General features: G+C 40.2%; 1 protein-coding gene across 1 annotated transcript in view; it reads left to right on the top strand.

Moving 5' to 3' along the window:
- Positions 1-22,815, top strand: part of LOC133987663 (NACHT, LRR and PYD domains-containing protein 12-like) — a 32,186-nt gene that overhangs the window by 7,180 nt on the left and 2,191 nt on the right. Inside the window, 8 exon segments of the mRNA XM_062427108.1 lie at positions 12,150-12,293; positions 13,610-13,729; positions 14,907-15,078; positions 15,080-15,137; positions 15,583-15,755; positions 15,825-17,353; positions 17,764-17,940; positions 22,338-22,514. Coding sequence (XP_062283092.1) covers positions 12,150-12,293; positions 13,610-13,729; positions 14,907-15,078; positions 15,080-15,137; positions 15,583-15,755; positions 15,825-17,353; positions 17,764-17,940; positions 22,338-22,514 — 2,550 coding nt within the window.

Genomic DNA, 22,815 nt, shown 5'->3' with positions numbered 1-22,815 from the left:
GGACAGGTGTGTCACCACCTGACCACACCCCCAGGCCACACGGCACCTCCTGTCCCTAACACCTGTCCCCTTCGTCTGTGCAAAGACCTGTATACCCCTCCTCACACACACACACACACACACACACACACACACACACACACGCACACACACACACACACACACACACACACACACACACACACACACACACACACACACACACACACTGGCTGTGGTTTGTCTGGGAGGAAGGCAGGTTGCTGGGCTGTGACAGAGGTAGGAGGGATCAGGCGGTCTGTTGGCCAGTTTGTCTTGAGTATCCACACAGCTGTCCCTCTGAAACTAGAACTCCATCAAGCGTCCGGCTCAAACTCCGTGTCTGCTCTACAGTGTGGTGTCATCTCTGCCCACACGGTGACATCGCTGCAAGCTGTCGGAGAGTCGACCCAGACCAATGTCCCCGTGGCAACAGATGGGAACATATCAAAACATATCTTCTCTCAACAGCAACAGTTTTTTTTTCTTACAATTAGAGTTTTGGCTGTATATTTTTGTGTGTTATGATGAGGATTTTACTCATCAGTTTTATTGTTTATTCAATATCATCACTGCAGTCCAGCAAAGCAAACAACATAAATGTTTAGACTTCACAAAATATATCTCACTAACAATGTGATTGGCAGATATACTGACAGCTGTTGATTTTGAAGTGTCTTTAATATACTTATAAACAAATTTTAGGATGGGCTTCTTTATTTGTGTCATTACAACATTTTTTTCCAAAGTACTTACCAGTTGAAAAGGTCAAAAGGTCAGATAGACATGGCAAATATGCTGCAAAAACGGACAAGTATTCTCTGTAGTGTTTCATCTTCTCTCAACATCAGAGGGTTTTTTCCTATTCATGACGTTTTGGCTCATAGTCTAAAGGGTTATAATAAAGATTTTAATAATAATTCAAACGTAAATATAATATAAATATCTCTTTATTCTTTCAAAGCAGTTACAAGTGAAAAAGGTCAAGACAGTATGAAACATATGGAAACTGCGCTGCTAAAAGTCACAGGTGGTCTCTATTGGTAGTTCTTTATTGATTTACTTATTTATGTATTATTTATTATTATTTATATGCGTCTCATTCCAATATTATAATCTTGGCATATTAATAAAGTATTTTGGTTGCATTTATTTAAAAAAAAAGGAGAAAGTATTCTGATATGAAACTACCCTACCTTTATTCAAGCTCTGATGACATTGGTATTGTTAACAAAGATTAAGGAAAACATTATATAAATGTACAGCTCATAGAGGTTGTAAACAAACCCCAGTTTAACACTACTTATATCAAAATACACAACCATACCATACTGTGTGTAAACAAGGTTTTTATTTGCAAAGAATTTATGTTAATAGGTGATAATTAACACATGGAGGTTTGTTTACCAATAGTTTGATCATACAGTGTTGCCCTGTTTGTTGGACTCCTTTCTAGTTATTTCACAGTATCCCCAGATCTTAACTCAAATTAGTGAGTCAAATGTTATCATAACAGATAAGAGCGATGATCAGAACTATGAAATAAGACCCGAGATATAAAGAAATTATTTTTCTTTAGGTATATGTGTGTGAGTGTTAGAGAGAGAGAGTGGGAGAGAGAGTGGGAGGGAGAGGTCAAAGCAGCCTGAAGGCCATTGTAAATTCCTCGCTGGCTCAACCAAAGACATTCTTCTCTGCTGTTTTTCTTTCTAATCTCGATGCTCGGATTACCAGCTAGAGGGTCGAAGAGAGGAAAACAGGGTGGCATGCATGCACGCACGCACATGTGCCCAAACATGCACAAACACACACAATATACTGCAGTATTGTCATGTCTATGGATGCTCCAGCACATTAAAATATCAGTTCCAGTCTCTATGTCTGTATCGATTGCGGCTGCATTTAGTGTCACACAAATGAAATAAAAACAGCAACACACTGAAGTCATTACCTGAGAGCTTGTTTTTCTTTTGAAAACCAAGAAAAACAACCCCCTGTGCAGAATGCTGAGAGGATTCACACATGACAGCCCCCAGTGCTACCCCAAACACTCACAACACAACGTATTTGAAACAAGAAGCCTCCCATAAAGCCTTTCCAGATGTGGCCACACCATTTTCACTTCAATGATGAAACTCAGTCAATCAGCAAACAATAAAGTGCCAGTTAATGCTGTCATTTGTTAATCGAGGAGTACTGCCATAGAATAAAATGTGAGAATGCAGAGGTCAGCAGAAAGTGAATTTTATACTAAAATAATTCAAATTATAACACAGCATTGTGAATATATAGTAAGTAATTTCTTATTATTATTGGTTGAAGTGTAAAAATTGTGACTCTCAGCACTAACTGTCCATAGCATATATCTGGAAAGATGATTTGTGGATGTTTGGTACTAACTTAAATTATGAACACACTGTCACATAAAAAATAAGTAGAGAGAGGAAACTTAAGTGAAGAAAAAATTTAACTAAAAGTCAAAGACCTCGCTGTGCTCACTTACATTTAGATATAATACAATTAACTATTAACTATAAAATAATAAATAATAAATAATAAATAATAAATAATAAATAATAAATAATAAATAATAAATAATAAATAATAAATAATAAATAATAAATAATAAATAATAAATAATATAAAAATAATGGGTTTAATTGTCTCCTCAAACAGAAGAGGCTTTATTCATTATGTCATGTAGGTCTAACTAACAGTCTATGTGATGTTTTTCTCTCATGTGTTGATGATTTAAGTGCTATATATTTTGCTAAAAAAACCTAGTCATCTCTAACGACTTCATAGGGTTATAAAAGACTTGGGGAACCTTTTTTTGTGGCAGATTTTATTTGTAGAGCTTTGTTTTCAATATGATGTTGTATGTCAGAAGTAATGTTCTTCTCTGACAGATCTCTGCAGACCACTGCAACTACATTTTGGAGCCTTGTAAGTCAATGTAGGTAGGCGTGGCACTTTCATGTGAATAACAAAGAATGAACTCCCACCCTCTGTCAAAGCCTTCATCAGGCATTTCATTCAGCAAATGACAACAAGTCTGTATAAGCACATACACACATACTCACAGTATAATCAGACATCTACCATAAGTGTTGACAATGTGCAGGAGTCAATCTTTTGTCATGATTCATTGCTTTTTCTCCTACGCACTCTCTTTCTATTTCTGTTTACAAGTGAGAAAAGATGACTCCTTCTTTTGCACTTTTATGTGGATGACACAATAAACATCCTACTTATACTACTTGTTTTGTTTTCCATATCTGGTCAGCTTCATGTCATGTTTGTAATCTGACTGCTCAGATGTTTACTCCAAGCTAGGCTTCACAATGCTTGTGATATTGCTCTGTAACAAACTTGTTGCTAATTATTTGGGAGATTTGGATGTCCAATGTTTGAGGACATTCCTTTAAAGGTTAAATGCACTTATTGTAAGCTGCTTTGGGCGTAGCATCTGCCAAATAAATGTGATGTAATGTAGTGTATGACTGTCTTAGACTACTTATTTGTGTCCATTGTTTACCCCGTTGAAGTGTCAGGGTGCTGACCCTGCTCTTGCTTCCCTGAAGGATTGTGAAATGAAGAGAAATTGTGAAAAAGTGAAATGCAATTTGATTACAATAAATCCTGGTTGTAACTGAGGAGAATGACCCCTTATCAGCCTTTAATTTATTATATTAGGTTCACTTGTAATTGTGTTATTCGTTTCCTCCATACATGTATGCAATGTTTAGTTAATAAGTACCACTTTCTCTCTACTGCATGCCCTTCTTGCTGCTGCCAGTTTTCAGATGACTTCAGATCATTTTTCCATGTTAGTGTTAGTGCTTGCACCAGCTACTAAGATTACAAATCATGTTTGTTTCTATCTAACAACAGAGCGTTACATGGAGAGACAGTGAAGCAAAACAACCCAAAAGGAACATTTGCAAGGTTTGAAAAATGTCATTACAACACTAAATATCTAAATTGGTAGAAAGTTTGGATTTGTAATCAATGAATAGGTGGCTGTAATGAAATTACACTGTCTATCAATAAGCATGTTTACAGCTAAGAGTCACCAGTGGTCGGAAATGCTTGCAGTGTCATGAGATAATATGCAGTAGTGGCGGTGGTGATGCACAGTCTACATGTAATGGAATTACAGGATAATGTCACATGTTACTGGGGAATTTCAGTTAACATAAAAACATCTTTAAAGACATATATGTTATGTATGTAAAAATGTCAGTCAAGTTTTTAAATTTTCACCATTTGGTTTCTTTCTGTCTATACTTTCTTTTAACACAAACACAAAACAATATAGGCAAATAAAAAATTATGTATACATGTGTATTGAATTAATTTATTCTAATTTATATTATGGGAGTCTTTACCTGTATCTTTATGTTTGTCTTTAGGTTTTGGGCCTCACCATGTCTGACATCAAAGTTGAGCTCTTTCCTCTGTCCAGTCTGCTGACGTGCACTGATAACTGTCTTGCACCTTCTATATTTCTATCTTTGTCCTTTCTCTTTGCCTAGCCTCAGTCAAACTTTGATGACATTATACATGAAATATGTAGCAACCAGACAGGGGAAAGTCTGCTTTTACCTTAGTTTGTGTGACTACATTCTCATCCTTTTCAACCTCTTCACACATCTTGTGATGCATTAAGAGCTGCTTTGAAAAATAAAGCAGAAAACACTTCATCATCCTTCAATCACCACACTTCAACCCTGTATAACCTGTTATTTTCTCCTTCTAAATCTGGCGATACAGTAATCTCAGTACATGTTGTTAGGCCAACTTTGTAAAGTAACTCTCTTCAACCACTTGTGCACACAAGCACATGCACAGATCCCAAACAGCTGGGTAAATTTTGAATCCCTTTCACGGTGACAACAGACATGGGATTGAGGCCTAGTAAGGTGCTCCACCAGGGGGCAGAGGCCATCCATCACCCCTTGATTCATCAGATCAGAATCAAATCACTGGAAGTCTCTGTTGCCATTTTGGTTTCTTCAATGATTATGATATTAAGGCTCCAAAGTCTTCAGACTTCAGACACAGGTGTAATGCAATGCATGTCTATCTGTAACTTCATAAAAGAATTCCTGGGGATTACCATGGGGGGTAAATTTGGGGGGAGGGGTGGGGGCATATAAGTAATCACCCGTCCTCCACCTTCTTTTGCGGCTTGGCTGAACCAGCATGAGTCCTCACACTACAGCAGGTGTGAGGAGAAAAAGAGAGAAAGGGAGTGAGGGATGGAAAGAAAGGGGAGAAAAGAGTGCACAAGCACCTGTTTTGGACTCCCATGCCTTCCTTTTGCAGGCTGAGGCTTGCACTACTCCGCCCAGGACTACACATTCACATCTCACACAGCCTCCTCAGCTATGTGAAGGAGTATTATAGGGTCAATTCTCAGGGGTTAGAGATAAACAGAAATGGGGGAAAAAGTCAAAGGGGACTCGTAATTATGGTCAGTAATTACTGATGGTAACGGCAGTAAATCAAAATCAACTGAAAGCTCTCAGAGACTTTTATTTCCCTTTAAGTGGCTCATGCATGCATGGAGAAAGATGTGTGCATCTATTACAAAACACTAGAGGTGGGTCATTTTAGCCTTAGTGCTGGTAGCATTTAGCAACTCTGAAAAGGTGTATCCATCAAAAAGTTTTATGATTGTTCCCACAATCCAAGCCGCGCCCTTTTATATGACCTCCTTTGTATGCATTTTGATTTTGACTGGGGACCTTTGTTGCATATCATCCTGTTTTCTTTCTCCTCATGTTTCCTGTCTAACTCTAGTATCAACTATCAATTGAAGGCAAAGAGGTGAAAGTACAAATTTTGAAGTTCAAATCAAAACACTTGAATGTTTTTTTCCATCGTTTTTTTTCAGTTTGTGATCAATTAAGTGTGATGGATGTTATGATTTTCATCCATGCAGCAGTTTGTGAAGGATTATCTCACATGAGCATGTTAAAATCAAATATGACAACATTTTCAAATTGTGTTTCAAATTTGGATTTAGTAACTTGAATGGTGAAGTCTTCTCTCATTCTTTGTTGTACATTAGCCAGCATTAAGAGCAGGTGCTTGTTTAAGTATTTCAGAGTTATTCTAATATTATTCCCCACACCTAAACACACACAGCCTGGTCATCTGATATGACCACCACCAGGACCAAAGTCAGCGTATCAGAGGTCTGGATGCCCCCACATTAAATCTAACACACACACACACACACACACACACACACACACACACACACACACACACACACACACACACACACACACACACACACACACACACACACACACACACAATAACAGCATGCCTACAGAGCTCACTCAGGCTCATTAACCTCCTGGTGGGGGGGAGGGGGGGTCAGGGGCATCAAAGTGGCAGGATCACTGCAGACTCACCCAGCAATCCTACCATGGGGGTCTGGAGCCGCAGCGTCTCACCCCCTAATGAGAGGCCATGACATGCACACATCCACACACAGTTTGACCCCTCAGGACCAGCTGGAAAAGAGAGTCTGACATGCCTGTCCCAACCCTCCTCCCCCTCCCCTCGAGCCTCTTCCATTCCTCTCCCAAACTCCACGCATTCCAGTCGCAGCGCAGCGGCTGGGACAGCTTGTAGTCACCACTGGCCCGGTCATGTCTCACTTCCCCAATATACCAAGATCCATAGCGAAGGAGAGAAAGATGAATATAAAGAGAGGGAGCAGTATGTGCACACAAGCGGGCTGTAAATACTGATTATTTTCATTATCAATATATATGATAATTAATTGATTAATCAACATCATACAAGATCATACAAGCCAAAAAAGGCAGCAAATCCTCACAATTGAGAACCTGAAACTGGGTTGGTATTTTAATTTGAAAAAATAATTTAAACTATTGATTGATTATCAGAATAGTCTCTGATTAATTTTCTGTCTATGGACTAATGATAAATTGCTCTGATTTAATGTCCAAAATTAAACTTGATTTGGCCATGATGATTCATTTTCAAAATCATGGAGCATCTGGAAAGCCATGCTTTGCAGCTGGGCCTCAGAAACGTGTCAATTAATACAAACACTTCACAAATTTGAGAGTGATCCTGTCCTTCAATGTGGTAAATGACAGAAAATCTGAATGCAGCCTGCTTGTTTACGACTGTAATCTGCAAAAATCAGTTGTATAATGTGTCGTTAAAGGAGGAATGATTATGTTTATTGTGAACCAGTCCTTTAAGTCTTATTATAGTCGCTAAATTTCCAGTGACTTCTTGCAACAACAATGTGTTACATTTTAGATTTGTGAGCATAAAGATCCTGGATTCGTAAAGCAGACATCCAGAACAAGAGACAGATGAAGAGAAAAAAACAACAACAAACAAAACAAATAGGCACCTATCTGTCAATCAGCGCCGCTGATGGGCAAACGCACTTAGAGGCATGTGGGGTGGTGGTGGTGGTGGTGGTGTGAGTTAGTTCTCAGTTGAGAGAAAGGAAAGGAAAGGGAGGAGGGGGGATTTGGAATAGCATTCTGCCATAAAGGCAAGTGCAGCAGCAGCAGCAGCAGGGTGAAAGAGGGGTGCAGGGGTCGAGGGAAGAGGCACCTTGCAACAGCTGGTCTCAATTATCCGTGGAGGGGCTGCTGAGTGTACAGGACTCTGTGTGTGTGCGTGTGTGTGTGTATGTGCATGTGTAAGGTTGAGGCATCGCAGGGGGAGGGCTGAGACCAGTGGCGCCAGGAGGGGAGCAACAGGTCAGGGAGGATGAAGATTATAAAAATACTAGCAGGCAGTTGGCCTTGGTCCTGCCGGCGCACAGTGTGAGTGTGTGTGGTGGATATTCCTTGCCTGCCACAGTGCCACAGGATGTGGAAGAGTGTGTGTGTGTGTGTGTGTGTGTGTGTGTGTGTGTGTGTGTGTGTGTGTGTGTGTGTGTGTGTGTGTGTGTGTGTGTGTGTGTGTGTGTGTGTGTGTGTGCCCACAGCGTGTGAGGGCGGTGTGTTTCTGCATACATCCTGTGAGATAACCTTCCTGGTTGAATAACATAGGCTCATCCCATGTTTTTATCAATCAAAGATCTACAGAAAACTGAATGTCTCAGTAGTTCAGTTAAAAAAAGGGATATCAGTTAAATATGTGATATATGAGGTAGAAATGTTTTAATGTGATTTATTAAAGTGTTTGCTAATCAAACTAATGAAAAAATTAGGAAATTGAATCTTTCATTATAGCAGTAGAACAAGTTCACCTTTTGCCACAGACCCACTGAGTAAAAGTTTGTTTTATTCTCATGTAAAAACCGTATTTTCTGACATATGCATGACTTATATTCTGACAAAAGTTGAAGGAACAAATGCACAGTTTTGGTAATTGATATATTGTATCATAAAGTGATAAATTATCTTGTGTCTCAGTTGCTAGGCCACAGCAAAAGGACATGTCTGGAGATACATGAGTGTAGGACGCCCCCTGGTGTTCAACAACTCTTATTACATGAGACAGGCACAGTGATTTTAACCCTTCTCAAAACCCATCAGCAGAAATGTTGTCAAATAAAAGTGGACCTAGATCTTGATATAAATGATAACATGCTTAGGCAGACTTTACGAGCAGAGTGGTAAAAGAAAAAAATTCCAGAGAAGTAAAAAATACATTTAGACACAGGTTGATGAAAGTGACTTCGCATGAGCTGTCACATTTCCGCAAAGCAGCCGGTAAATCCCTACTAACACGTAACGTTTAGAGAACGTTAGCATTTGGTTCTCTAAAGGTTAGGTTTAGAGAACGTTCCCTCTGGTTATGCAGAAACCTAACAAAGCCTAACGTTCCCCTAACGTTTCAGGAACCACATAACCACAACGTTCTGCTGTGGTTGCACTGTTTACCCCCACACAACGTTATGTCTGGTGTTTTTTTGGTTGATCTGAGAACGAAGACTTTTAGAGCTGATAAATCCTGTTTCACTGATATTTTACATTTCGGCTACTAATTTGCATGTAGCCTACGCAATGTGCCTTTAGATAGATAGATAGATAGATAGATAGATAGATAGATACTTATTCATATATTTACTTATTCAATGTGGACACACAAGAGTATGAACATAAATTGGACATGAATGAACATGAAAGGCCTGACATAATTGTATACTTTAGTAACAATGAAAGAAAAAATTGTGAAGAAAGAGCTTAATTACGTGACAATGACAGCCATTGGGAATGCTATTCAAAATCTTTTACACTTAGGCTACTAATTTGCATGTATGCAGGGCCGGCCCAAGGCATAAGCGAACTAAGCAGCTGCTTAGGGCCCCGTGACCACTAGGGGGCCCCAAGAGCAGAGCAATTGACTTAAAAAAGAAAGAAGTAATTAATAGTTTTTTCCATGCGTGAGTGGTGATGATTCATATATTATCAAATGTGCGTTTTTGTACAAAAAAACAACAATAATATTATGTTAGCAGAGAGGCAGTAGGAAACTACTTCCTACTGCCTCTCTGCTCGAAATGTCAGAGCTGCGCTAGTAACGTGTGCAGTGTGCACTGAGCATCCAGGAGCTAGGAGCAGGTGAATAATGTTGCAAAAAAGGATCTACCCTTCAGGGCCAGAAAAAAGAAAAAGGAAGAGGAGGAAAAACAACAAGATAAAGGTATGTCTTGGTAATGTAACATTTGGTGTCAAGGAGATTTTGAAAAGTTTCCTCAAATTAGGAAAGTCCCTAATTATTGTTGATATTTTGTTCCAACTACGTTAGCCTATAATAGCAAATTAGCTAGCTAACGTTTTTGTGTTTGTGTAATACTTTGAATAAGTTGATTCTCAGTTTTATTCTCAGTCGCTTTTTGGCATCAAAACAACGTTTTTGATAACAGCGTTTAATAGCAAATGTTTAATAACTAACGTTAATTACAAACGCAGTGACGTTTGCTAACAATATGGTTTTGCATTAATGAATTAACTTAGTTAACTTATAAATTGAGGTATGTTGTTTGCAATTGTTTGCTGCAGAGCACAGTAATTTATGTGAGTAAATAAACATATTCCTTTTACATCAACTCCCTATTATGCTCCTACGTTATATGAAACTTTCCCAGGACCACTGTTAAAGTATTTTGGAAGAGGCACTGACTCAGCCCAGGAGCAACCCACCTCCTCAGGAGCAGCCAAGGCTGATGAATCAGGAGATCGAAAAACTGTCACCATATATATTTAATTTCTAGTCAAATTATCTCATTAAGATGTAATAATATAAGATATAATCATATGACAAGGGACATGTTTTTCATCTCAGGTCCATCTCTATCCTCTGCTCCATCCATTGTGCCCACTGTACCTGGTAAGTTAACAACAAAACAGCCTTTAATTGCTCAGTGCACTGCAGAACATACTGAGATGAATATTGTTTTTTAATATAAGATATAAGATATAATCATATGACAAGGGACATGTTTTTAGACAAATGCATATTATTTCAAAACTTCTCAAGCCATTTTCAGTTGTTCCACTGGCAGTTTGTTTTCTTATTACAAGCTATAGCTGTACTTTTTTATTTAGAAAATAAGATGCATAATTTTCAAGTGTAATATGACTATAAAACAGCCTTTATAATTGCTCAGTGTACTGCAGAATATTCTGAGATGAATAATTTTGTCCAAAAATATTAATTTAATTTCCCTATAGGTCCTTCATCTTTGGTCATCGACATTGATGTTTCATCTACTTCTTCAGTGTCCAGTTAGCAGCAGGGATCAGCAGCTCTGCCAGTAGACCCAGCTGAGTGTCCCTCTTTCCTGTCAGACTACTTTATATTTTATTTATAAACCATTTGTGTTTCCTTGTTTCAGGTGCCTCTGTTGATTTACATCATTATTTAAGTATTTGTCTGATATTTTTTGTATTAATTGTATTTAATACTGTCTGTTTTTGTACATTTGCTGTTGCAGTTTATTTAAAACAAAAAATAATAAAGCAGATTGTGTTTACAGGAAATTATTGGTTTATTTTGTTACTTTTAGTTGGCCTAGATGACATTCAGTATCCCACTTAGTACTATATCACTTTGAATATTAAGTGTAAATCAACCCCAGGCTGCTCTTGTAGCTGAATTTGCTACCATTTCAGATTAAAAACCATATATTGGTAAAATATGCCGGGCAGCTCTTTGAGGTTTTATGTATTGATTCTCTGTGTGGCCAGTAGGGAGAGTTGCTGACTTTGCTTAATATTAATTGAAAGATTTTTCTGTAAATTTGCAAATCTGGTGTCTGTTTCCATGGCATTAATCACTTTGGATTACAATCTAACTACAACAAAAAGTTCTCACATTTAGTTTTACAAATGTAATCGTAATGACGGAGTAGAATAAGTACAATACGTTTATAGTAGGTGTGTGAATGATCAATAATCATTATTATTGGCAGTAATAGAGGGCCCCAAAATCAAAATTTGCTTAGGGCCCCATGGAGGCTTGGGCCGGCCCTGGTTGCATCAAGTGGGACATTTTAGGCTACGGTTGGGCAGAGATATAAGAACACACCCACATTTCTGAAATGGTGCAATAGTTCTTAACATGAAGAGAACTGATTAGCTACCATTTTTGAGTTAAATAACTTGCAGTCGCCCCTCTTTGAGTTTGAATGGTGGGACAGTGATCTAAAGGGTTTTTTACAGCACAAACTCGTTTTGACAATTTTTAACCACTGAACCAATTAAAACATAGAACAATGACATTTTCATCAACTGCTCTACAATAAACTGATTAATAAAACTTTTATAAATAAACATTTTAAAACAATTCATTTAGCCATTTTCTGTAACAGGTGTGTTACATGTATGATAGATATAGAGCTCAGACAATCTGTTCTGGTCTAACCTCTGTGTTTATATCACATGTTCACATCTACAGCTTTAACGTCTTCAGCTACTTCATCAGTCTTGTCCATTAGTTAACTGAAATATATGATACAGCAGGAATAATGCAGAAAACATGCTTAGAGAACTAGTCAAAAAATGTAACCGATCAGGTCATCATCTGCTCAAGTATCATATGGTGAGTAGGCTATATCACTGATATCAATGTCTGATGTGAGCTTGTCTTACTCATTTGCCTGTTAGACTGACACGAGACTCAAAGATGAGTGTTCATGGGAAGGAAGAGGGCAGAGCCGAGTCTCCGGAGTCCAGCTGTGTGTCTCTGAGTGATCAGTCTATAGATAATCCTCTAGTCTTCAGTGATGAACCTGGACCTTTCAACACAAAGTAAGGGTTCTCATTATTGGTGCTGGAGGCTGAAGTTGATCTAACAGGTGTCTTTATTTTAGAGTCTACAGATATAAGACTGATTTTTAATGGTTCTCAAACATTTTTTGTCATGCCCTCTTTTGAAGAACACCTGCAGTCCAATTTTTAAAATGAGCAATTAATCACATTGAGAAAATAAGTTTAAAGATTAGCTAATTTATTTTAACATAATAATACTAACAAAATAAACTGCTTGTTACTTTCACCTTTATGTGGTTATTGTTGTGCAAATAATTAAAAAAAAAAAATATATATATATTTTACAGAATTTCACCAACAAAAACACCCATGTTTTTTAAAGGGAGAAGATTGGGTGATTTTGCCTGTATTTTAAGCCCTCTTGTATTCAACGTTGGTTGCATTTTCTGGAAACAAGATAAAACTGTTCACTGCACTTTATGGTACATCCGTTTGTGACACTGTGACACAGCTTCAAATGTGCACAAAGCAGATAATTATAATGTTGCTCCGTAACTGATGGATGTGTGAATTAGCCACTGTTTGCTAACAAGTTCATAATATTGGCTTAAAATGTTATCATGTCAATGTCATGTCAGTAGCCTACAGGAATCTAATGGTTTTTTTTGCATATCTTTTGGCTATTTAGGGTGGTTTCATCAATTGGGACATTTTAGGCTACAGTTGGGCAGAAATATAAGAACAGACCCAATTTCTGAAATGGTGCAACAGTTGTTAACATGAAGAGAACTGATTAGCTATCATTTTTGAGTTAAATACTCTAAAATAACAGACGCCCCTCTTTGAGTTTTAAAGGTGGGACAGTGATCTAAAGTGTTTTTTACAGCACACACTCGTTTTGACATTTCTTAACTAGCCCACTGAATCAATAAAAACAGAACTAAATTACATTTTCATAAACTGCTCTACAATAAACTAATTAATACAACTTTGAACATTTTAAAACAATTCATTTAGCCATTTTCTGTAACAGGTGTGTTACATGTATGATAGATATAGAGCTCAGAAATCAGGTTGTACTTAATCCTTACAATCTGTCCTGGTCTAACCTCTGTTCACATCTACAGCTTTAACATCTTCAGCCACTTCATCAGTCTTGTCCATTAGTTAACTGAAATATATGATATAGCAGGAATATTGCAGAAAACATGCTTAGAGAATTAGTCAAAAAATGTAACCAATCAGGTCATCATCTGCTCAAGTATCATATGGTGAGTATATCACCTATATCAATGTCTGATGTGAGCTTGTCTTACTCATTTGCCTGTTAGACTGACACGAGACTCAAAGATGAGTGTTCATGGGAAGGAAGACGGCAGAGCCGAGTCTCCGGAGCCCAGCTGTGTGTCTCTGAGTGATCAGTCCATAGAGAATCCTCTAGTCTTCAGTGATGAACCTGGACCTTTCAACACAAAGTAAGGGTTCTCATTATTGGTGCTGGAGGCTGAAGTTGATCTAACAGGTGTCTTTATTTTAGAGTCTACAGATATAAGACTGATTTTTAATGGTTCTCAAACATTTTTTGTCATGCCCCCTTTTGAAGAACACCCGCAGTCCAATTTTTAAAATGAGAAATTAATCATATTGAGAAAATAAGTAAAAACATGTGCTAATTTATTTAAAAAAAACACCAACAACACAAACTGCATGTCAAAATGGATAACATGGCTTAAATGTGAGTCAGATCTTAGTTTGCCATCTGCCCTTTACCAAACCCAAACTGAAGTTGCTGTATTAGGTTGATGTATCCCTCCATCTTTACAGTTACAGAGTAGAGTTACATTTCAAATACAACAGTACAATTCCTTATACTGACACACATGCAAACACTGAAAACACATATATACCTGCATATTGAAAGGAAAAGTGGCGTGCACTATCTTTTTGTGACTCTCCATGATTTCACAATGTTAATTTTCATTCTTTTTGACTTGTCATATGACGCATCATAGATGGCCCTAAGTAGGGGAAGTCCTACTGTGAATGCAGTATTGCATCAGTATCTATGTTAAGGAAATGCAAATCTCAATCTAAGCAAAAAAAATTAAACTTGTCACCAATTTTGACTGCACTAACTACTGAACAACTACAGCAATATGTTTCAGACAAAAAAGAAAATTGCACACATACCTTATTACTCAGTTTCTAAGGGAACTAAGGGAATCACCCTCCTAAACCTCCATAACTGACACAATCAAAGATCGAAAAAATGCTGCAATCTTGGATTTACCAATGACTTTTAGGACATTTATTTATTTAAAGATTTTGTCTGGCATAGACACCTTTATTTAGCAGTAGACAGACAGGAAACATGGGAGAGAGTGGGGGGTGTGACATGCAGCAAAGGACCTCCGACCGGGATTCAAACCGGGGTCGGCTGCGTATATGGCATGCGCTCTAACCACTCAACCACCTGCATGCCTTTTTAGGACGTTTATTAAAATGAAATGTTATTTAAGCTGTGAGACATGATCAGAATATTCTGTCTCTGTTGTGCAATCAGTATTGCCAACAATGTGTATTTTTTGTAAACAGTAAACAACAACAAACTTTAAGTTAAAAAGAAAATTACCTTCATCTTCACAGAGACAGGAAAAGGACCAGTGTGGTTATTGAGGACCAGCTGTCCTGTTGTGCTTTGTGCCCGGAGGTCCTGAGTGATCCAGTTGCTATGAGGTGTGGCCACCATGTCTGCAGGCAATGCACTGGTGCATATTGTGAACAGTATGAACCACCAGGAGAATTCTCATGTCCCCAATGTGGAAAAAAGATCCAGAAAAAGTCCTGGATGGCAAACACCAAGTCAAACCATCACTGAAACAAGTAAGGCTGGTACTCTATCTACTGTTGTTATCATTTCTAAAACAAAACATCTTGTGTTGCTGCAATCAGTCTTTTTTCTACAACATGCAGCATGTTTAGCACATTTAAAATGTTTAAACATTTCATAAATCACAAATCTTATAATCAAATGTTTTTATGTTGCAATTAAACTTACCGCAGGCAGCCTGTTGCAGCAGCTACAGTGCGTGTACATTTGAATATTGCATGGGAATTATAATATAACTTTGTAAAAACAGATTGCAACATATAAGTTAGAAACAATGTTAAGTTAAGATGAAACTCATATTAACTCCTCCCCTGAGCAGGTGTAAGAAAATCCTTAATGTTACAATGGTGGAACAATTAGACAAATGATAGGCCATGACAAGCAGGGAAAACCCTGGTATATTTCTTTAACCTTATTTATTATTTTACTGTCTCTTAGTGATTGGCTACCTGCAGGAGATTTTAGATAAGCACAAGATCAGGCTTAGAGGAAAATGTGAATTTGCAATAGAAGGAACTGCTGAAGCAGGACACACAACCCGCCTGAACAGGATCTACACTGAGCTCTACATCACTGAGGGACAGTGCGAAGGGGTTAACATCCAACATGAGGTGTGGCAGCTTGAGACAATGTCCAAAACCCTGCATGACACTCTAATCAAATGCCACAACATTTTTAAGGTCTTACCTGGCCAAAAGAGATTGATCAGAGTGGTTTTGACAAATGGCATTGCCGGCATTGGAAAAACCTTCTCAGTGCAGAAGTTTACTCTTGACTGGGCAGATGGCTTCGAAAATCAGGATGTTAGCATAGTGATTTTGCTTTCGTTCCGGGAGCTGAACTTGATCAAAGAGGAACAGTACAGTCTTCTCAGGCTGCTTCACGACTTTGATCCAACATTACAGATGGTCACAGCAGAAATGCTTGCTGTCTGTAAAGTGCTGTTAATCTTCGATGGACTGGATGTTAGCAGACTATTGTTAGACTTCGAGAACAATGAGACTGTGTCTGATGTCACACAGACATCACCAGTGAATGTGCTGTTGACAAATCTCATCAAGGGGAATCTGCTTCCCTCAGCTCTCCTTTGGATCACTTCCATACCTGCAGCAGTGAATCAGATCCCGTCTGCATATGTAGATAGGGTAACAGAAGTACGAGGTTTCACTGACACTCAGAAGGAGGAGTACTTCAGGAGGAGATTCAGTGATGAGTCACTGTCCAGCAGAATCATCTCACACATCAAGGTGTCCAGGAGCCTCTACATTATGTGTCACATCCCAGTTTTCTGTTGGATCACTGCTACAGTTCTGGAGCATATGATGACTACAGAGCAAAAAGAGCTGCCCAAGACTCTGACTGAGATGAACTCCCATTTCCTGCTGGTTCAGACCAAGAGGAAGACACAGAAATATGATAAGGAACATGAACAGACAGACAGGGACAACCTTCTGAAGTTGGGAAAGCTTGCGTTTGAACATCTGGAAAAAGGGAACATCATGTTCTACCAAGAAGACTTGGAGCGGTGCGGTCTTGATCTCAGGGAGGCCTTAGTTTTCTCAGGACTGTGCACAGAGATCTTCAAGAGAGAGTGTGTGATTTTTCAGAAGATGATTTACTGCTTTGTTCATTTGAGTATTCAAGAGTTTCTCGCTGCTGTCTACATGGTCCACTGTTACCTCAACAAGAACACAGATGTACTGGCGACATTCTTGGGAGAAGATAGCAAAAATTGCAGTGACCCAGGTATTGATGACTTCCTCAGTAGAGTTGTAGACAAAGCTCTGAACAGTGGAAATGGCCACCTGGACCTCTTTGTTCGCTTCCTTCATGGTCTGTTATTGGAGTCCAACCGCAGTCGCTTAGGAGGTCTGCTGGGTTGGGAAGCGAGCAGTCCAGAAAGCATTCAAAGAGCAATAAACAACCTGAAGAAGATGAATGCTTATGATATCTCTCCTGACAGAAGCATCAATGTCTTCCACTGTTTAATGGAGATGAATGACCACTCAGTACATCAGGAGATCCAAGAGTACCTGCAGTCAGAGAACAGATCGGACAGGAAACTCACTAAGACCCATTGCTCAGCTCTTGCCTACATGCTGCAGATGTCTGAGGAGGTTCTAGATGTGTTGGACCCCAAGAAGTACAATGCATCAGTTGACGGAAGACGGAGATTGCTCCCAGCTGTGAGAAACTGTAGAGATGCTCGGTAAGTTCAGATGTGAATATCAACAGTGTACACAGTCACAAAACTTTCTGCCTATTGCAAAAAAGCTTTGTTATAGTAAAGACATTTCATACATATTCGGTATAAACATGTTGATATTACCTCCAAGAATGCAACTGATTCCATTCTATCACTGATAAAGAATGTGAGATGCAATTGAAAAGTATGAAAAAGCTAGTAAGTAGTACTACTTACTGGCAAACTACTTAGTTATGGTTGGCTGGATATACCCCAAGGTATACTTCTTTCATCTGTTTATTGTGTTTCTAGCTGTGAGTAGCTATTATCTAGCTAGAAATTACTATTACTAATGGCATTACTAATGTAAAGTAGGGCTAAATACCTTTGCTGCTTTGGTTAATACTGACTCTATGTCCAATATATGTTTGCAGACTGTCTGGCTGTGGACTGTCTCAATGGCATTGTGAAGTACTGGCCTCAGCTCTGATTTCCAACCCCTCCCATCTGCAACAACTGGATCTCAGTGAAAATGACTATTTGTTGGATTCAGGAGTGAAGCTGCTGTCGGTTGGACTGGAGAGTCCAAACTGCATACTGGAGAGTCTAAGGTCAGACCACTTTCAGATATATAGTAGTAGCTCTTCCTTTTTGTCTCCTCCTCAGGTTTCTGATAGAGTTATATGGAGTTCTGCAATATAAGAAGGCAATTTAACCATTTAACACTTTGTACACAAACTTTTTAAATTCAATTCTGGAGCTAACAGGGGCCTTGTTAGACCTTGTTTTTGATGCATGCACTGGCAACCTATGGAGAGGACGCTGGCGCTGCTCTGTTCGCCGCTTCTCCACCCGCGATTTTCTTAAATTTATTAGTCTTTTAAACTCTTCTACTAGTTCTCCTTGTGTCTACTTTCCTCCTACTTTCAACCCCTTCTGTTCGACACCTTTCTGGACCTTGGATCTGACTACAATCTCCCCCTCTACCCGTGAAGTAGGCATCCTACCTGCTTGGATCTCCTGCTGTCAACATTGCCCTCCGGGAAACAAAAACTCTGCGGGCCTAACCACCTCCGTCCCCGTCGGGTTGCCGACCTCCGTCACTCCGGTTGCATTTGCTTCTGTCGTCCTGTCATGGTCTGGATTGTCCTCGCTTCCCTCTCTGTTCTCCATCTGAGTTGGCTGACGTTACTAGCCAGCGAGCTCGCGGCTAGCTGCCGACTAGTGCTGGCATCGCACGTCTAGCTGCTAACGCTACTAGCAGTGTCAGCAGGACCAACGACAGCATGGTGCTAAGATACCGTCCAACTTCTCCAACTACACTCTTCACCAACCACTCCTCCCGGGCACGTTGCATCCAACAGCATCAATGAACTTGGACTTCCTTGTCGGCCACGATATGTCCATAGAGGCAGCCGGAGAAAGTTTGTTTACTCCGGCTCAGGGAATTCAATTCCTTCTCTGTGGGCCAATCGGCACCCTCCAAAGACACGACGTCATCACCATAACAATCACAACGTGCGCACTGTTTACCTCACTCCTCTACCCAGAGCTCCTCAACCCATCACCAATAGAAACCCATCTCATCTGAAATTTGCTCTTCTCAACACCTGTTCACTTAATAAAAAAGGACTTCTCCTCAGTGAATTTATTTCTGACTCAGCACTGGATTTTCTCTGTCTCACCAAAACCTGGCAAAAACCCATGGACTATTTTTCACTCAATCAAGCCACACCCCCTGGATACTCCTACATTGACAAACCTCGTCTGGATGGTCGAACTGGAGGTGGAATTGCCATCATTCATCGCCATGACATCAAAACCAGTGCAACATCCATCCCAACCCCTTCATCATTCGAATCCCTTTCTTTTAAACTATCTGGTCCCAAGCCCCTGGTCATTGCAGTCATTTACCGTCCCCCCAAGCCCGACCCTGCCTTTCCCTCTGATTTATCTGCATTCCTTACCCAGCTCTGTGCTATATCTCCATCTGTTCTCCTCCTGGGCGACTTCAACACTCATGTTGACTCCTCTGACTGCAAACCAGCAACCGAACTTCTGGAAATCCTCTCATTCTTCAACATCACCCAGCACGTTGATTTTCCAACCCATTACAAAGGCCACACCCTGGATCTGGTCTGTTCCACTGGAGTCACCATCAGTCACCTGGCCAGTAACAACCTTCACATCTCCGATCATCTGGCCATCACTTTCCAAACTCACACTCCCTCCCCCCACGAGAAGCAAAAACGCACTATCACCTTCCGCAACCTTAAGTCCATCAACCCATCCTCTCTCTCCACATATCTTTCTGAGTCCATCTCAAAACTCACCATCACCCACAACAACTCCCCCGACAACCTGGTCAACTGCTACAACTCATCACTTTCATCCTGCCTTGACCAGCTTGCACCCGTTCAGTCTAAACTGGTCTCATTCACCCACTCTGCCCCATGGTACACTGATGAACTCCACCATCTCAAATCCAAACGACGCCAACTGGAACGGCTTGCCTCAAAAACGGGTCTTACTGTTCACCAGGAAATGTATAAACAACATCTACAGCTCTACAAAGACACCCTGAACTCTACCCGCTCCTCCTACTACTCTGAAATCATCCAGTCTGGCAGCAGCAATCCAAGGACCCTCTTCACCACCATTAACACACTCCTCAAACCAATGGACACCATCTCACACTCCTTCTCAGTTGAGAAATGCAATAACTTCCTATCCTTCTTCAGTGACAAAATCAGCACAATCCACAGCCAGTTGACCACCTACCCCGCTCCATGTCCCGAACCTGGGCCCCTCCTAACCACTGGTAAATCCTTCTCCACCTTTGCTACCATCACCTCCTCTGATCTCTCCTCCACAGTCTCAACCATGAAAACCATCAACCTGCAACCTTGACCCGCTTCCCACCGCACTTCTAAAGGCCTGTCTCCCTGCTCTCACCACCCTCATCACAACCACTGTAAATTCCTCTCTTTCCTCTGGCCATGTCCCCTCCTCCCTAAAGTTTGCATCAGTCACCCCCGTACTAAAGAAACCCGGCCTTGATCCTGATTCCCCTAACAACTACCGCCCCATTTCCAATCTGCCTTTTCTATCAAAAATCCTCGAACGTGTTGTTGCCAAACAACTCATCACCTACCTAGACTCAAACGACCTCTTCCAATCTGGTTTCCGCTCTAAACACAGTACAGAAACTGCCCTCCTCAAAGTGACAAATGACCTTCTGCTATCCTCTGACACTGGCTCCCTCAACATCCTTATCCTCCTTGACCTCAGTGCTGCCTTTGACACGATCCACCACTCCATTCTCATCTCCCGTCTTCAATCCACCCTCGGCATCACTGGCACCGTCCTCTCCTGGCTCAGATCCTATCTCTCCGACAGACACCAATTCATTGCCATCAACAACTGCCAATCAGCCACTGCTCCTCTCATCCACGGTGTCCCCCAGGGCTCTGTGCTTGGTCCACTCCTCTTCATTCTATACATGCTTCCACTTGGTCAGATCCTCCGTCACCATGGTCTCCAGTTCCATTGCTACGCCGATGACACACAGCTACCTCCCCTCCAAAACCATCACTGCCTCCACCCTCTCAACCCTCTCCAACTGTCTGACTGCCATTAAGACCTGGATGCAAAATAACTTCCTCAAACTCAACTCCAACAAATCCGAAGTCCTCATCATTGGTCCTGACTCCCTCACCCACTCCACTCAGAACTTCTCCCTCAACATTGACGGCTCCACCATCACCCCCTCCACCAAAATCCGTAACCTTGGAGTTATCCTGGATCCCACTCTCTCCTTCCTCCCCCATGTCAACCATATCACCAAAACCGCCTTTTTCCACCTCCGAAACATCGCCCGCCTCCGCCCCAACCTGTCTACTACCGCTGCTGAGACACTCATTCATGCTTTCATTATATCAAGGCTCGATTACTGCAACAGTCTTCTCTACGGCACCACCACCAAAGTCCTCAATAAACTCCAATACGTCCAGAACTCTGCTGCACGCCTCCTCACTGGTACCCGCTCCAGAGAACACATCACACCTGTCCTCCGTGAACTTCACTGGCTTCCAATCAAACACAGAATCAACTTTAAAATCCTCCTCACCACCTACAAGGCCCTCAACAACTTAGCACCCCCCTACCTTGCTGACCTCCTTCATCACCACGCCCCCTCAGGTCCGTCTCTGCCAACCTGCTACAAGTCCCCCGGACTAAGTACCGGACCTGGGGTGATCGGGCCTTCTCTGTTGCTGCCCCCACCCTATGGAATTCACTCCCCCCTCACATCAAAATCTCCCCAACCCTCTCCTCTTTCAAATCTGCACTAAAAACACACCTTTTCTTACTAGCCTTCAACTCCTAGCTCCCACTGGACTCGTCATGTTTTTAACCTTTGTTTTTGTCTTCTTTTGTTTGTTTGTTTTTTAACCTTTTATAACTTATAAACATTTGTTTCATAGCTTTAAATAGGGAAATAGGGAAATTGTAAAGCGTCTTTGAGCACCGCATAAAGCGCTATATAAGTTTGATTTATTATTAAGGTGGGATGAAAGGCTGGGTTACTTTTTTGATTTAACTACCTGATTGATTTGTTTGTCAAATAATTTAATGCTGAATCAAATATGATTACAAGACTTATGGCATGTAGTTTACCAAAAAGGGACAATGTTGGTTGAATACTGCAAATAATATAATTTCATAATTTATTGTCAATGAGCTGGAATTTGGATTATATGTTTTAAAAACACACCAGGATTTGTTGCTATGGACCTTGAAGTGCATGGATTTCGGCTTTTAATTGTATTGTATGAATTTTATGATGACATTTGATTTAAATACATCTATATAGGGCTGATATTATGTTGGTCAACATTTAAAAAAAAAATAGTAATGTTAGTATTTGAATATGAGCACCAGCTCATTAAAGCATAGCAACGCTGAGATACAGATGTGTTTTAATCATATCTTTCATTATGTTTTTCAGATTGAAGAACTGCAGTTTGTCAGAAAGTTGTTGTGGTCCTCTGGCATCAGCCCTGAAATCCTCCTCCTCCCATCTGAGAGAGCTGGATATAAGTAACAACAACTATCTTAAGGACTCAGGGGTGAAGCTTCTGTCTACTGGGTTGGAGAGTCCACACTGTATACTGGAGACTTTGAGGTCAGACATGTTATGGCTGGTTACAGTAGTGGGGTGGGGGCACTACATTTTGTGCACTATTTGCAGAGTCTGTTGGCCTCCATCCCCACTTCCCAATCCAAGATTCCTCTGTATGCTGGTTCATAGTAATAAGATTCACCTTAGAATAACACTGTACCGCAGTAATATATTGCAATATACTGTATTTACATGATACACATATTTATTACAAACTGTGGCATTGTCATTAATATTCACATATTAATTTCCTTCACAATAAAAATGTTAAAGCTAAAATTAAGGATGTTTCCTTCATTCTTTA

This window comes from Scomber scombrus, chromosome 10 (genome assembly GCF_963691925.1).
Source record: "Scomber scombrus chromosome 10, fScoSco1.1, whole genome shotgun sequence".
Lineage (NCBI taxonomy): Eukaryota > Metazoa > Chordata > Actinopteri > Scombriformes > Scombridae > Scomber > Scomber scombrus.
Note: the sequence above shows the minus strand (reverse complement) of the source record. Positions and strands in the feature narration are given on the sequence as shown.